Source organism: Apium graveolens, chromosome 3 (genome assembly GCF_009905375.1).
Source record: "Apium graveolens cultivar Ventura chromosome 3, ASM990537v1, whole genome shotgun sequence".
Lineage (NCBI taxonomy): Eukaryota > Viridiplantae > Streptophyta > Magnoliopsida > Apiales > Apiaceae > Apium > Apium graveolens.
The window spans coordinates 1,936,284-1,953,297 of NC_133649.1; the positions used below are offsets into that span (position 1 = coordinate 1,936,284).

Here is a 17,014-nt window from a genome sequence, read left to right on the forward strand (position 1 = left end):
CTTTTAATTTTATTAGTTATTTATTAATAAAATATGTATTGTTTATGGCAGGACCTTTTTATGGAGAGCATCATCAAATTGTTTGCCTACAAGAAGAGATGTGTTCAAGACAAATTTTTGGGGTATATAACTTTAGAAGACGGTGATAAACACTCAGTCTAACAATGTCAATATCTGTCAATATCAATACTGATGCAGCCATTTTTGTAGAATGAAATAGATATTGTGCCCGTTTGGGAAATCTTAAAATAAGTAACTTATAACTTAAAATGATTAAGTGCGAAATAAGTGATAAGTTGATAGATACTTATAAGTTCTACAAGTGTTTGGATAAATTTACTTGTAAGTCAGAACTTTTTTTACTTAAATAAATTAAAACAAATAATTATTAAATACAATTATCTTAGTTCATGAATCTTAAATTAGAAAATATTTTAAAATTTATATTTTTAAAACCAAAACTTTAGAAAAAAGTGAAAAAATGAAAATAAGTTGGAAAAAAGTACGTCACTGCCAACTTTCAACTTATCAGCTTATAAGTTGTAAATTCAGCTTATAAGTTGGGTCGACAAACACTGGTCGATAAGCTGTTACGGGCTTATAAGCCATAAGTGGCTTATAAGTATATAGCCAAACATGCCCATGTTGGGCTTTTGTTGTTCATAATCATGCCAGCAAGCTGGTTGAAGCAAAATCAAAGTGCAGAAGAGGCAGTGCAAGCCCAGAATTGGCAGAAGCAATGAGTATTAGAGAAGCATTAAGTTGGCTGAAGGAAAAATAACCATGATAACGCGATTGTGGAATCTGATTGCTTACAAGTAGTTCAAGCAATACGCAGCTCATTTGTCTGCTTTTCATATATGGGAAGAGTAGTCAACAACTAAATTACTTGCAAGTTTTAGTAACAAAAACGTGAAGTTTAGATTTGTTAAATGATCAGCGAATAGACTAGCTCACTATATAGCGAGATACAGCCGTATTTGGAGGGGGTGATGCCACTCTGAATTACATCATGTACTTACGAGCGATTTAAGTGTTTAATGAAATTTCATCTTTTCGTGACGAAAAAGAAAATGAATATAGTATTTTAATTTTAATAAATTATTATATATATCTTATAAGAATTAATGGGATTTAAAAAATCGAATCCGCCGGGCACCTTATAGAGAATTAATCGGGAATTAATTGATCAAATCAAATCGATAAATTTTAGAATACTGATTCACATACAAAACTGAATAATTAAAATTTATTACGAATATATTACCAAATAAATATTTAAACTCGAATTAAATAAAAATAGTCCAGACGGACCGAATGTTTTGAAAGCATTCGAAACATATTTAGCACTTAGCAGGAAAAGAAATAGTAATGGAATTTGGTAAAAGATCAATTTATACAATGCTCACTAAGAAAATTTGAAGTGTAATTTTGGGGTTTGTTGGTTTGTTGTGCGGATGATAGATGATAAGTATTAAAATTTATAAATTTAAGATTTTAGTGGGTATAGTTTTTTTTTTTTGAGAAATAAATTTCATTAAACTTGCATAGAATCACGAAGAACAAACTCCAACACACCGGAAGGAGGAGAAGTAAAAGAGTTCACAGTTCCTAACAAACATGGAAGTTTAGCTATATTATGAGCTACACTATTTGCTTGCCTCCGAACGTGCTGAATCTTTAAATCCGATCTTTGTCGTAGGATGTGCCTACAACTATCTAGAATACTCCCAACCTCAGAAAAATAAACAGTGCCTTTCTGCACTGCACTGACCACATTTAGAGCATCACACTCGACTGCAACATTTCCCAGACCTAGACTTTGGATCCAACAGAGAGCCTCGTGCACAGCTATTGCTTCCGCCTCCATGGTAGACACCTGCCCTGCCATACAACTCTGCAACCCAACAATGAAACTTCCACTGTCATCTCTAAGCACCCTGTGGCTTCTCCCAATGAACTTGAGACTCATTTTCACTCCTATTAGGTGCATTACTTGACAACTGGTTTTTCTGTTGAGCCTTCTGCCACTCATCAACCATCTTCGCTGCTACTTCCATAGCCACATTTGGAGGCGTCTGTTTATCCTCCCTGACTTTTCTATTACGTGCAAACCAAATTCCCCATAGAGTCCTTGCTAACCTCACCAAGCAGGAGTTTGATTCTGAGCTAAGCCGTTCCAAAACCCAAGTAGAAACATGCTCAACATCTATTACATCATACTCCTTCCCTACATAGGACCAACATCCTCTAGCGTATGGGCATTCCAAAAACAAGTGTCTAAAGTGTTCCACATCAGTATTGCACATAGGACATAGTATTGGTTCTGTGGAATACGCGTATTTAAGATACAACGAGTATCACCATCATGAAAGGTTTGAGTTACTTTTGCCTCGTCCCATTGCTTACCATCTGGACGGAAAAACTCACACACCTTATCAATTCTGGTGTTATGCGTATGATCAGTATCCACTTTGTAATCTGACTTCCCCCTCAACCACTGATCCGTGAAGATGCTGATATTACGTCCATCACCTAACACCCATTTAAAACCCCTATAAAACTCATCCTTAGCTGCACAAATTCCTGACCAGATAAAGCTAGCATTACTATCTTTCTGCGCCTCCAAAACATGTTTGTCTGGAAAGTACCTTGCTTTGAAAATCCTCGCCACCAAAGACTCCGGATTCTTCAGAAAATTCCAAACATGTTTGCCTAGCAGGGCCAAATTATAACCATACATACATCTGAAACCCAATCCTCCTTTGTTTTTCGACGTGCACATCTTATCCCAGGCATGCCATCTGATACCTTTACCACCGTTTTTTCCAGATTTCCACCAAAATTCATTAAACATCTTTTCTATCTCATTGGACAGCGATTGTGGTAACAAAAAACATGACATACGGTGAGAGGGAATGGACTGCGCTACATTTTTCAGAAGGATCGATTTACCAACTTTTGACACTTTACTGTCACTCCACCCCTGAATTCTTTTCCAAACTCTTTCCTTAATAAAACTGAACACTTTCTTCCTTGATCTACCAATCAGAGACGGAAGTCCCAAGTACTTGCTCTCCTTTAACTCATTATTCACACCCAGAATGCTAGAAATCTCAGTTTGATTATCTCTTCTCACATTCGAGCTGAAAAACACAGCAGATTTTTGAAAATTCACGGCCTGCCCTGATTGCTTTTCATAAAGATTCAGCATATCCTTCACCACCCTAGTTTCCTTAGTGGGTATAGTTGTTGTAGATATATATTCATCATTATTAAAAAGTGGAAATCAATTAAAACAAGCTAAATTTATGAAAATTCATGTTTTTTGTGTATTAATGAACACATCCTAAAAAAAATCGAAAAATAAATATTGGAAGGGATAAGTACTTGTGTCACCAAACACAATCGAACGTTGTCATGCTATCTTTCTTTAAGTTCAATTGAAGTTGAACAAACCATTACCGAGTATAAATGTGTGTTGAAGAAATAATATCATCAGCTTCCCTAACACCTTGAGATTTTCGGAGAACTAGTAACTCACAGATGTGTGTCTATACAGAAGATAAAGATTATAGAGCTGCAGAGAACATCATGTCTTATGATAATGGATATTGTTATTCTAAATCCACGATACAGATAATTTGTAAGGTATGTTTGACGAATTCTGAAACACTTGCATGCTCTAAATTTATAGGTACCGGGATGTTGTATGGATAAAAGGTTACACCCACAAACACCCCTGTAATCGAGCTTAAACTTCTGCCCGTGACAATGAAAATGTCTTGACAAATGCATATTATATTACAGGTTTGTAATGCTACGTGGTTCATCAGGCTTTTACTCCTATGCTATTTACGAGCATTTAGAGGAATGGCCAGGGCTAAACCTCGACGAAACAAGGATTGCCTTTAAACTCAGAAAGGATGTGTAAGCAAATTAACTTTCATCCATGCTTAATTTTCTTAGATCCTATTTATGGAAAAATAGTTTAACTTGTGAATAATTCGAGTGATTTAAATGGCCTAATTGAGTTATTATCTATAAGTGCTGGTGGTATGCTCAATGCTGCAGTGCAGGTTTCACTACATGTCAATGGCAGATAATAGGCAAAGATTTATGCCACTGCCAGATGACAGATTACGGCACAGAGGGGTTGCCTTGGCCTATCCAGAAGCAGTCCTTGTAGTTGATCTAGTGGAACCTAAGTTCAAAGGAGAAGTAAAGCACTTAAGTTATATAATTTACGCAGATTGCATTGAAGACAACATAAGCCTATAATTTTGCTTTGTTGATATTGATTGCATGAATGTATTCAGGTGGATGACAAATATCATTTAAGAGTCCACAGGTGGATCTCTACGGACCAATCTGTAGGCTTCTGGCAAATCACAGCCAGTGATGAGTTTCGTACTGGTGGACCTGTTAAACAGAACCTTACTTCTCATGTTGGTCCTACAACACTTGCTGTAAGTCCGCATCTTATGTCCTCAAATCCTTTTAATATCAAGAACAAATACCTAAGTCTCATCATTTTGAGCACTCCATGGTTTTCACTCAAACGGAGATTATGCTATTAATAGACTGATAGGCATTTGTGAGAAATATTGAACAGATGTTCATAAGTGCTCACTATGCTGGAAGTGATTTGGTCCCCAAGTTTAAACAAGTGTATGGCCCCGTATTCATCTATCTTAATACTGATGATGGTCTTGACCCCCTTGCACTTTGGAACGACGCCAAAACACAGGTGTGCTATGAATGGAGAATACAGAAAAGAAAGTTTGTTTGCATACTTGTAAACTGTAATACATGTACATTTTCTTTCAGATGTCGATTGAAGTGGAAAACTGGCCTTACGACTCTCCTGCTTCCAAAGATTTTCCTTCAAAAGACCAACGGGGCAATGTATATGGAAGATTGCTCGTCCATGACACGTACATTTCATACATTCAGTACCATCTTCAAATTTTCTCAGCTCAACAAAGTCGTACATTACACACTGTTTTTAAAAGTATAGCGCTTGCTTAATAGGAACATCAGTGAAATTGATTTTTCAGCAAAGGGGGCTTATCTGGGATTAGCCTCACCAGGAGAAGATGGTTCTTGGCAAAGAGAATGCAAGGTACTTATTCCTTTAATCGCGACACTATTGTTACTACGGTACTGCAATATCTATGATCAAACCTCAAACAGAAGTAACTATTTGCTAATCCTGTTATCATAAGCAGGATTATCAGTTTTGGACCCAAGCAGACGAAAATGGTTGTTTCTCCATTAACAACATTCGTGTTGGTGATTATAATTTATATGGATGGGTTCCTAATACTCTAGGAGATTACAAATATGATGTTTATATCAACATAACAGCAGGTCTCACTAATACATTTTATGTTCCTGATCCTAACCCTAGATATATCAATAAGTTGTTCATTAATCACCCTGACAGGTTTACTTGACTGATAATTCTGTTATCTTCAGTTTTTCGTGTCTTTTCTATTAACTCGTGGTTGTTTATATGCTGAATCGACAAGAAAATGAATAACAATACAAAATTCATGTTTTTTTTACAGATTTATATCCAGTTGAGGACTTGGTTTACACAGTTGGTGAGAGTGATTATACAAAAGACTGGTTCTCTGCTCATGTTACTAGGTACCATATATCGTCGAATCTGACATGACGATTAAATGTTGTGCCTCGGTTAGTTTTTTTTATTGTTTTTGTGCGATGTGATTATGATAATTTGAGTGATCTGCAGACTGACTCTAAACTTACTTCAATGAATGGTGAATGTAGAAATGAAAAATACACAATTTGGATCGATATGAATTTGAATTATCCTAAATGTCAGGAAGAAAGATGATAAAACATACAAAGGAACCGCTTGGCAGATCAGATTTAATCTAGAGGAGGTGAGTAATGAAGAGCCTTACGCGCTGAGCCTGGCATTGGCATCTGCAGCTCAAGCAGAACTGCAGGTATTACTTAACAACGCTTAAAGTAGATCGATAGAAACATTTTAACATGCGAGTTGATCAAGTTAATCGATGAATACTAACAAAACAGTGTGATGCATTGTTATAGGTAAGAGTAAACAATCCAAGTAGGGAAGCAGTGTTTACAACAGGGATGATAGGAGGAGATAATGCAATAGCAAGACATGGAATACATGGGTTGTATTGTCTCTGCACAATTGAAATACTGGGAAATAATCTTATTGAAGGAGAAAATACAATCTATTTGACACAAGCATCAAGTACTAGTCCTTTTCAAGGCATCATGTAGGGCTGTAATTCGAGTCGGGCGGCTCGCGAGCTCGCCCGGCTCGAACTCGTTTAAGTGGGCTCGGTTCGACTCGTTTAGTTAAACGAGCCGAGTTCGGGCATAAGTTTCGGCTCGTTTAATTACTCGAGCCGGCTCGGCTCGACTCGTAAAATTAAACGAGCCGAGTTCGGGTAGAGATTTAGGCTCGATTAGGTATAAAATTAAATGAGCCGGCTCGTCCGACTCGTTAAAATCGGCTCCTTTAGCTAAACGAGTCGGCTCGACTCGACTCGTGAAATTAAACGAGTCGAGTTTGGGTAGAGATTTAGGCTCGTTTAACTAAACGAGCCGGTTCGGCCCGACTCGATTAATCTCGGCTCGATTTATGCCCGGCTCGAAACTCAGCTGGTTCGGCCCGAATTACAGCCCTAGCATCATGTATAAATATGAGCTTGACTATGGATTTTAGTCAAGATTGTAGAACTCGAAAATCCGTTCTATTTGATCGTGTCTTCAAAATTTGAATAATTGGTCTATTTTTCGAGTACTCGTATTCAGCATTCGAGTACTCGTTTAAATCCGAATCGGTTGACATCCGATTCACAAATATTCGTCAGAGTCAACCGATTTTTATAAGACTTAATTAATTATGTAAAAAACATATTTGTATTTAATCTTTTACTATTGCAATGGTTCAATTATTAAAATACATCAAGTATTGTCAGCAAACAAATTCTCTGATTCTCAAATACGAAGAGAAAATTGAAAGATTTGTCACATTATATGTAATCTTTGTAGTTGTCACATTATAAATCTCTTCTATATATAATAACACAACAAGTGATAATATTTTGATATTAAAAAGTCTCATTTAAAAGACTGAACTACCCATATTTTTAATATTTATATAAAAGTTGTGTTTTGTGGGAATCGAACTCGAGTTGCTTCATTCTTCTATAAAACCTCGTACCACTACACCATATTGTCACATGTGCTTTTTATTATACACACATAATATGTAAGTGTGCTAAAGAAATATTTTATTTAACTTTAAAGATAACTACTTGAATTTCGCAAAAAAATGATAGTTACTTGAATATTTGTACAATTAATTTTAAAGAACTGAATTCCATATATAAAGTTAGGCAAATTCCATATATAAAGTTAGCGATTCTATTTCATATTTTTTTAACATTTTTCTTACTATAAAAAGTAACTAAAATGTACATATATAATTTTTAAAGAAAATATTAAAAATAGAATCGCCTATATATAAATAATCTAGATTGTTTTTAAATATTTAGATAAGTTCGAATTATAATGAGTCAATGAATTTTAGTTTATTTTGAATTTGAAATCAGAATTTGGCCTATTGTTAAAAAAATACTCGAAATTTAACTACATGACTAGCCGAAAAACATTGTCACATTCTACGTTTAGTAAATTTAAATACAAGTTCGACGAGAATATCTTACCAATAATGTGAATTTTTTTGATATCTTATATTAATATAAATTAATGTGTTTGAGTTATTTATAGGATCAAGTCAATTGATTATTTGTATTAAAATTACTAACTTCACTGGTAGCGCAATAGTGTTTTGGGACTTGTCCCGATTTTAAAAATATTTGAAATTTGATATGAGATCTCACGAGATTTGTTAAAACTACAATATTATATTAAATCAATTTATTTTTCATTTTTCATTTAAAAAATTAGCATTTTAAAAAAAATTCTTTTAGATAAATAATATTTATTGATCAAGATAATATTGTACAAATATTTTGAATTATTTTAATATTTTGAATTATTCAAATAAAAGTTATATTTATACTATATTGTAGCATTTGATTCAATACATTATATACTATTTTAAAAAAAACATTGTTCAATAATTTAAAGGAATTAACCAGTTCAACTAATATTTATAAAATTTTATCAAATTGAAAAATATTTAATTTTAGGAGAATAGTATACAATATTATCAAATTATTATATGAAGAAATATTAGAGTTGTAATGAAAGAAACTTAAAAATAGTTTAAATAACAATATAATTATAATTTTTCCTTCAAATTCTTGAAAAAAATCATGAACATTAATAATAAGTCTTACAATTTATAATTTATTTTTATATTACATGATTGATACTCGGTCGCGTAAAAATCATATATGGATTGTTTGTCAGTGATAATGTGAATACCATATATAAATTATTGCAATTTATTTATTACATAATTTTAATTTTTGAATAATTATAAATACATGTTATTTAAGTAATAAATTGCCTCACTAGATATTAATAATGATTATACATGTACATAAATCAGATATTTAACAAGTAAATAATTGAAACCATCTTAATTTCCTAAGAAATGTAACATACGATAATTTACATGCTAACATAAACACATATAACTTAATTCTATTTTGTTAAGAGTAGTGTTAAAAAACCAATATTTTTCCAAACATACATACGTTAAATTTCAAAAACTAACATTTTTCATTAAAATCAACTTTTATATTAACAGTAGTGTAAATTTTATATTATTTTATATTATGATTGCAAGTAATTATGAATTCAGTTATTCATTTTTTATCATTTTAAATTGAGTAAGTTAATTGTAAGTTAGTAGATAACTCAGTAATAATATAGAGCAGTTATATAATTTATTTAAATAAAACTCAAAATTTTTGTCAACTCAGTATTCAATATATATGTTAGTTTTTAACTTTTTATTTGTAAACATGCCAACGACATTCTACATATTAAGTTTATTTGTTTCATTTCAAACTACATTGACTACCTGTTTATATTAATTCATTAAATACAATTATACAACACAAACACGAATATATATATTTTTCTTAATGAGCTATATTGAAAACGTTGTGTAATTTAGTAATGTCTTGTATGCAAATGATTCACAAATAAATACGTTTGATATTATACAACATTTACAAATAAGAATATAACTAAAAACATAACTAGTGCCTAGCACGGGGTATTATGCTAGTTTTATTTTAGGTGAGAACAAGAAACTTACTTTAAACAGTAAAATATGTAAATTCAAATATTTTCTTTTAGGATAGTTTGTAATTGATTAATTTCTCAGCGGTCTAATTTTCAAAGAGGCTGTATCAAAAAGAGATCTGCTCATATGTAAACATATTTCCAATATATAAAAATGACAAATAATATTTGCTTGTAATAAATTTGAATGAATGAAAGTCGAATCACAGACATTTAAATATCAAATTGAACGGTGCTAGATATCCCAAATTCGTTTCCAAAATTTGTCATGAATGACTTGACGTGACACTTGCGCATATGAATACACGCTGACTCTCATTTCATTATACGAAAGTTGTCTAGTACGAGATTTTCACATAAGCATTTGAAAACAGTTTTAAAAACTGTTTTTGGGACTTTAATATTTCTCTGTCAAATTATTAACAATGAACCAGGGTGACCACTGCACTGACCAGTGACCACAATTAAAGTTCAGTCATATTTTAGCAAACAATGTTTAGGAAGGACAAGTGCAGCAACCAAAAAGTTGTGAGGACTAAAAGCAGGTCACAGGGCAGGTTAAAGTCAGTTGACAGACCTTTAAACTGTCCCTTACTCTTTGGTTGTATTGCACATGACATGCCTACACATGTACTAGTTTTGTTGAAGAACCCGTGAATCCACTTTCTTAGTATCCTCGGATTTCGGAAAACCGGTGACTTGACATGATATCGGATTTCTGATCCCGCAAGTTCTCAAATTAGAGTCAAAATTTTGAGATTTTTGAAAAAACAAATTGTGGGGCTCGCTGAGCATTATATTCTAGCAAACTGCCCCTCTCAGATGTGGGACAACTCCTAACAATTTCACCCTTCACATATCGGGACCGACACCTGTCGATTCTGCCTCCTTCAGTGTGACCAGGCTCCCTCTCGACCCATACTGAAAGTCCATCTGGCATTTCCCCCTTCACATATCGTGTCCGACACCTGTCGATTCTGCCTCCTTCGACCCATACTGAAAGCAGACCTAACTCCACATTAGTATGATATTGTCCGTTTTGGGCCGAGTCCGCACGAGTTTGGTTTTGGACACCTCCAAAAGACCTCATTCTAATTGGAGTTATCTGGCTGCTTATATTCTAGCAAACTGCCCCTCCCACAAATGATGTGGGACAACTCCTAACACGAATAACTTAACATGATATCAAAATTCTTGTCGTGACATGTTTCAGAGTCATGTACCTTGTTGATCCCCACAAGTATGCTTAGCTTTTACTTCTCCCTTTCTGTATACCTTACTTTATAATCTATACACACACACTAGCTCAACAAAATGTATGTGTATGGAGTTAATTCTTAAACCATCCATTGTAAGCTTTTTTCATTAAATAATTTTAAGTTCGCTCTAAAATATCAACGTTAAGGAAACAGTCGCTCCAAAACTTTAAAGTGCTAGACGAAGGCAATCTTATATTAATATTCTAACACCCGAAAAAGATGGAAAATCATACATCTTTAACGTAAAGGCTCTCTTTATCTTTGTTCTTTATCTGAAAGGCAGGCAGCTCCTTTACAAACATTCTCCATTCAAGACTCTGCATCAACAGCACCACAGGTACACATTGCTTGCATCCTTTACTATCTTCACACACACACACACACACACACTTGTAGTATGAATTAGGGCATTGTTCAACACTATTTAAAAAGTGCATAACAATAATATTATAAAGAATGTGCATAAAAAATGCATAGAAACTGTTTCACACTAAAATGTGTTTTTCATAGAGCACGAGCCTACGTATATAAGTTAACATAAACTTGGAAATTTGGCATCAAGAAGTATGTAGAATGGTTTTTACTATGATTTTTTTTTAATTTTGTGTAGCTAACCTTTATAATGTTTGTTTTTTGTGATTACAGACCAGTGCCCTTAACTTCAATGTCTAATTCAGGAATGTTGTTACATGCCCAAGATGATTATGTAATTATATCTCTTATTCATATTATACACTGTTCTCTTAGATTTACTAACTAAACAAGCCTCACTTGTGTTTTCAATTGATGCATGTTTGATGCCAATTTGGATTTTGGCTTGAATAATGAAAAGGGCATTTCCTTTTTTTAGAAATTGTTAATTCTTCTCACTGATTCACAACTTTTCGGTTATTAGACTGGATGCAAAAGTACATGTAATGAAGCCTGTTAGTTCTATTATTGTTTTCCTAGCAGATAGTGGTAGATAATGGAGTACTCCAGATCACATTAATCAATCCGGGAGGAAATTTGACCAGAATACAGTACGGTGGAATTGATAATGTACTTGAAATGCAAAACAAAGATTTGAATGGAGGGTATGTCCATTTTCATATTTGTATGGTTTTAATTAAGTTTTATAGGTTGAAGCGCGCTGCAATGTGATGCATAGTTGAATATACGAACAACTGTGTCTGTATATCCTGCAAGAATCACAAATTTTTTATTTTTTTTGTCGGTCTGGGTAAAGCTAAAGACATTACACCAGGGATCTTGAGTACTCTGTGAACGCTGTTCAGTGAGGACTTGGTTGTGTTTGTGCAGTGACTTACTATGGTATTTAACCAGTAATGTATTAGTTACATTGCAGTTAAACACAATTGAGACAAATTGTTTGACACCTCTTTAATAACCATTTCTAGAATATATAACATGCCTTCAAAATGCTAATATATTGGGCATTTACTCATCAATGGTTTATTACCTAGGTTTGTGTGCATTAAAGAGTTCGTGGAGCATAATATTGGTTTTGTTTGATTTTCTGATCTCCTAAGTTTTATGGAACCCCTAAGTTCTGCAGATGGTATCTGTGAATTTTTTGTGTGAATAGTCTTTATATACGGCAGTGGTATTTGCAGGTTTTGGGACCTGAACTGGAGTGAAGCTGGAAGTCGAAAGAACAGGGGGAAATTTGATACGTAAATTCTCTGCAACTGCATTTGCTGTGTTGAATAATTCTGAATTACAATTATTCTCGCCAAGGCTAGTATTGTTTTTTAGCACCTCTAGATAGGAAGAGTATAAAATTACTAATATAGGATTTATGTTCAACATCTTGATGTAATCCACATGAAGTGCTTGATCAATTCCACTGTAAATCCCGGTGAAATGTGTAGCACAAAAAATAAATAATTTAAAGTCCTGCTAAACATGCTTCTGGGCACTTTAAAATAAGATTAGTTTCTTGTTTGACTTGTGGCTCATCCTTTGCAGAAACTACAATGGGAATGATACTTGTGTGCATGTTTAGTTTGCATCCTAAACAGAAAATGTATAAGTTTCAGAATTACACTTTTGTATACTTGCAGTAAAACCAGATTTATTTGATATCTGAAAATCATGCAACAATGCAGGATTACTGGAACTAGTTTCAAGATTATAGTGGAAAACGAGAAGCAGATGGAACTCTCATTTACAAGAACATGGGTTCCTTCAGATCAGGGTGAGCACGCCCCCTTGTATATCGACAAAAGGTACAATGAAGAAGTTTTAAATCCATATAACCTTGAGACACATGACTTTATAATGTCCATGGTAACAGTGATATTAAATTTCCAGGTTTGTGATATTGCGTGGCGTCTCAGGATTTTACTCCTACGCAATATATAAACACTTGAAGGTTATGCCAGCCTTTAATCTCAACACGAGCAGGATAGCTTTCATGCTCAGAAAAGATAAGTATGGTTTCTGCTTGTTATTTAACAAATACTGGTATTATGCTTAAAAACCTTGGTGCATTAGTGAAATTAACGGAGTTTGTAAAAGAGGAAACATGAAAAGAAGGTTTCTAATAAATATAATCTGCTGAACTAATAACTTAGTATACGATAAGTTAGTGTACACATGACCAGTTTACAGTCTCTCCATCTCTAAAATTCAACTTATGCATAACAAGTTTTCAATTTTGTTCTTCAACTTGTAGTCCAGAGTTATCTCATTATTTCTAACTTGCTAATGAAAGGATAAGAGTTGCAGTTACAAGTTGTTTTTGAAATTGTCAAAGAGGGATCGTGATTCTCCTTTTCTTAATTACATGTCCTTCGTTAATGTGTGGTTAACTAAGTGTACTAAGTAGTGTGATTTCGTTAGCTAGATGGTCAAAATCCTCGGAATTATATGTAAAACGGTTTAATTATACATGGTGACACACCATATATAAACTTCTGTATCCGCCAGCTTCTTGACCATTATGTTATAATAGATTTAGACTACATGTATAGAATGTTAGTGTATTAGTTCAGTTTTTTTTTTTTAATTTCATACATGTAGAAGAGTAGTAGTATGTTTGAGTGACATTTTATGACTGAACCATTACAATTCTAAACATGTGAAAATATGGGGGCAGGCTTTCCAGAAATGATATCAAGTAATAGTGTTGTAAAATAATACGAAAAGTGAACAATAAGGTTAAGGCCCATCCAGGGATTAGGAGGCGTAATAGATCTCTCCCTTTTCCTATCAGGCTTGCCTTGTCATAAAGCCTGGCCAAGCATGCCTTCTAACTGCACAATCAATGCATGCCAGACCAGGGTTTTTATGCACCTTTGTATCGTTTCCACTCAATCCTTAATTATCAAATAGGTGGAAACGTAGATGAGCGTAAGTGGTTGCAGTATTTGATATCACCTCTTAAGAGTTTAAGATACCTGATCTGATACTAATTTTGTACCTTGAGAAAAAAAAATATGTTGAGAAGGTGTTTATATAAAGATAAACAGGTAAAATGCATAACAACATATGTTGGTATCTTACTGTTAGGTTTCACTATATGGCTGTAGCAGATAACAGGCAAAGGTATATGCCACACCCCGATGATCGGCTACCAGGTAGAGGAGAACAGCTAGACTACCCTGAAGCAGTTCGGCTTGTTGATCCAATTGAACCAGAATTTAAAGGGGAGGTACTTTACATTGTTTTCCTGATAAGTCATTTGGTCTACATTATTGATAATTTTGAAATTTAGTTTTCTATGAACATTATGAAAAAGGCGCTATGCAATGTGTACATTAATCTAATGACGAAAGCTCACAAAGAAAAGAAGAACCGAAAGAATTTCATATCTGAAGTGACTCTAATGCAATACGTGTAAACAGTTTTAGCATTGTGGAAAAATTATCAACTGTATTATTAGCAGAAAAAAAATCAATCACCTGGTTTTATCTATTGCATAATTTTAGGTTGATGACAAGTACCAATACTCCATTGAGAACAAAGATAATCGTGTTCATGGGTGGATATGCTTTGATCCACCAGTTGGATTCTGGCAAATTACACCAAGCAATGAGTTTCGCAATGGAGGGCCACTAAAACAAGATCTAAGCTCTCATGTGAATCCATCCACCCTAGCGGTATGCTGCTGTGGTAGATTTTCATATTTTTAGTCATTTTCACTATCAACATCTGTGTTCGGAGTACTTTTCAATTCTCTTTTAACGTATAAAAAATATATATTTTGGCCAATTATATTTACTCGAAGTAAAATTGGCCTCTTAGATGAGCTTACTGCAGTCGTTTTTTGTCTGGCTGTAATTCATGCATTTTGAAGCATATAGTGAAACAATTTTATTCAGATATTCTTAACTTCTCATTATGCTGGAGAAGATCTTCTGATAAAACTCGGAGCAGGGGAAGAGTGGACGAAAGTTCTTGGCCCAGTTTTTATCTATCTAAATTCTGTACCAAGTGCTGCTAATGCTCTTTCCCTCTGGGAAGATGCAAAAGAACAGGTACTAGTATATGAGACAACTAGAAATATTATTGGAAGATAAATAATCATGTCAAATTCTATAAGAATAAGACGATTTCATATCACCTTATCTGGCAATCAACTCTTCAGATGAATAAAGAAACCAACTGCTGGCCTTACAGTTTCGTAGCCTCAGATGATTTTCCCAATTCAGATTGCAGAGGCACCATTAGGGGCAGATTGCTAGTTTATGACAGGTTTATAATATAGATTAGTTACTGTCATTTCAATAGTCAATACCTTCGTTCGTTCCTACATGTGCTGATGCACCTGGTTGCTAGGTTTATCACTGAATTCAATGTTCCAGCAGCCCTTGCATTTGTGGGGTTGGCTGCACCAGGAGATGCTGGATCATGGCAAAGAGAAAGCAAGGTTCAGTTATGCACTTAAGTAATTTTGAGCTATATTATAAGATCTTTTAAGTTGATCATTCTTGCATTCATTATAGTTAGTCTAAAGAGTAACAAAAAACATTGTATCTTTGCTGCCATCTCAATCTCGTCAGGGTTACCAATTTTGGACTAAAGCTAATGAATACGGTGAATTCACCATTACAAATGTACGTGCTGGAATTTATAATCTTTTTGCATGGGTTCCTGGTTTTATAGGGGATTATCGATGTGATGTTGAAATTTGTATATCATCAGGTTTTTCAACTCATTCTGACCTAAATCTTATACCGTGGTTGTAGCTAAAACTTTTTGATGTTTGTATGTTGATCAAGTGTACATTAAATGCAAAAGCAGGTTGTGACATTGATGTGGGTGATTTAGTGTATGAACCTCCAAGAGATGGTCCTACAATGTGGGAAATTGGGATTCCTGATCGATCTGCTGCAGAATTTTACATTCCCGACCCAAACCCAAAATATATCAACAAACTTTATGTCAATCATCCAGACAGGTTAGTTTACTTGTTGTTTAGAAAGCGTGCACTGAGGAAGCAAGTAGTAATGCCAATTGACGGTGTTCTTGATTTGTACTTATGACAGGTTTAGGCAATATGGCCTTTGGGAACGATATGCAGATCTATATCCGGATGAAGATCTAGTTTATACAATTGGTGTTAGTGACTACACAAAAGATTGGTTCTTTGCTCAGGTCAATAGGTATACTTCTCCATTTTTTTATTGTATAAAGTTTGTCGTTTTTAGTTCTAGTAGTTTAGTTATCTATATGAAGTCAATAAATTTAAGGTCATTTTTTTGGATGATAGGAAATTAGGAGATGGCACTTACAAAACAAGTACATGGCAGATCAAGTTTGAAGTACTAGAAGTTGAAAGATTTAAAAGCTACAAACTACGATTGGCACTTGCATCTGCACATCATTCTGATTTACAGGTGATTGGTTCATGGTCTTCGCGCTTATTTGGTAAAAGAGTAAATATTACAACAATTTCAGCAATTAGGTTGCTTTTTCTGCGAAGTTAATGTGGCTTATCAGCATGCGCTTTCCTTCTGTCACCAAAGGTAAGGATTAATGATCCTGAAGCCGATAAGCCTCTGTTTTCAACTGGAGAAATTGGGGACGATAATGCAATTGCAAGGCATGGAATCCATGGGCTCTACTGGTTGTTCACTGTGGACATTCCGGGTGATCAACTCGTGGAAGGGGACATCAACACCATATATTTGACACAATCAAAGAGCAGCAGTCCTTTCCAGGGGATTATGTATGATTACATTCGTCTGGAAGCTCCTTGTCTAGAAAATGTTAAAGCTACATCATACTAGTTTTGTTTCTCCCTATTTCAATTTATAATGATTTGTATGATCCCGCGTCCATTTATATGCTTGCAAATATTAACTTGTTTCAGTGATGAATCTGAGCACAGCCCGTGGTAATAAAATTGTTGTGTGACAAGGTTCTTCAGTTTCATGTGAATCGTGTCCCTTGTATAACAATCCTGATAATGTTCAGTACTAAACTATTCAGATCTTCTAAATAAC

General features: G+C 34.2%; 3 protein-coding genes across 6 annotated transcripts; 2 read left to right on the forward strand and 1 right to left on the reverse strand.

Annotated features, from left to right (window-relative positions):
* Window positions 1-1,537: 1,537 nt before the first annotated feature.
* Window positions 1,538-1,870, reverse strand: LOC141711245 (uncharacterized). The gene has a single exon (XM_074513650.1). The coding sequence runs from the start codon at window positions 1,868-1,870 to the stop codon at window positions 1,538-1,540; it is 333 nt and encodes a 110-aa protein (XP_074369751.1).
* Window positions 1,871-3,814: 1,944 nt separating this feature from the next.
* Window positions 3,815-6,288, forward strand: LOC141710502 (uncharacterized). Its single transcript, XM_074513067.1, has 10 exons — window positions 3,815-3,930; window positions 4,080-4,221; window positions 4,320-4,469; window positions 4,616-4,750; window positions 4,831-4,937; window positions 5,035-5,125; window positions 5,232-5,454; window positions 5,544-5,655; window positions 5,855-5,981; window positions 6,088-6,288. The coding sequence occupies exons 1-10, from the start codon at window positions 3,818-3,820 to the stop codon at window positions 6,286-6,288; spliced, it is 1,401 nt and encodes a 466-aa protein (XP_074369168.1). The 5' UTR covers window positions 3,815-3,817.
* Window positions 6,289-10,545: 4,257 nt separating this feature from the next.
* Window positions 10,546-16,943, forward strand: LOC141711377 (uncharacterized). Of its 4 annotated transcripts, XM_074513786.1 has the most exons (16): window positions 10,546-10,896; window positions 11,205-11,265; window positions 11,514-11,635; window positions 12,176-12,235; window positions 12,671-12,790; window positions 12,876-12,995; window positions 14,076-14,217; window positions 14,495-14,665; window positions 14,888-15,043; window positions 15,154-15,260; window positions 15,345-15,435; window positions 15,569-15,710; window positions 15,810-15,966; window positions 16,055-16,171; window positions 16,279-16,405; window positions 16,535-16,943. In XM_074513786.1, exons 2-16 carry the CDS (start codon window positions 11,224-11,226, stop codon window positions 16,796-16,798), a joined length of 1,938 nt encoding a protein of 645 aa, XP_074369887.1. In that variant the 5' UTR covers window positions 10,546-10,896; window positions 11,205-11,223; the 3' UTR covers window positions 16,799-16,943. The 4 variants fall into 4 exon arrangements, with proteins under 4 accessions (XP_074369887.1, XP_074369888.1, XP_074369890.1 ...); XM_074513787.1 differs by lacking the exons at window positions 10,546-10,896; window positions 11,205-11,265 and adding an exon at window positions 12,531-12,588 and having other exon boundaries at window positions 11,617-11,635; XM_074513788.1 differs by lacking the exons at window positions 10,546-10,896; window positions 11,205-11,265; window positions 11,514-11,635 and adding an exon at window positions 12,531-12,588 and having other exon boundaries at window positions 12,209-12,299.
* The last annotated feature ends 71 nt before the right edge of the window (window positions 16,944-17,014 follow it).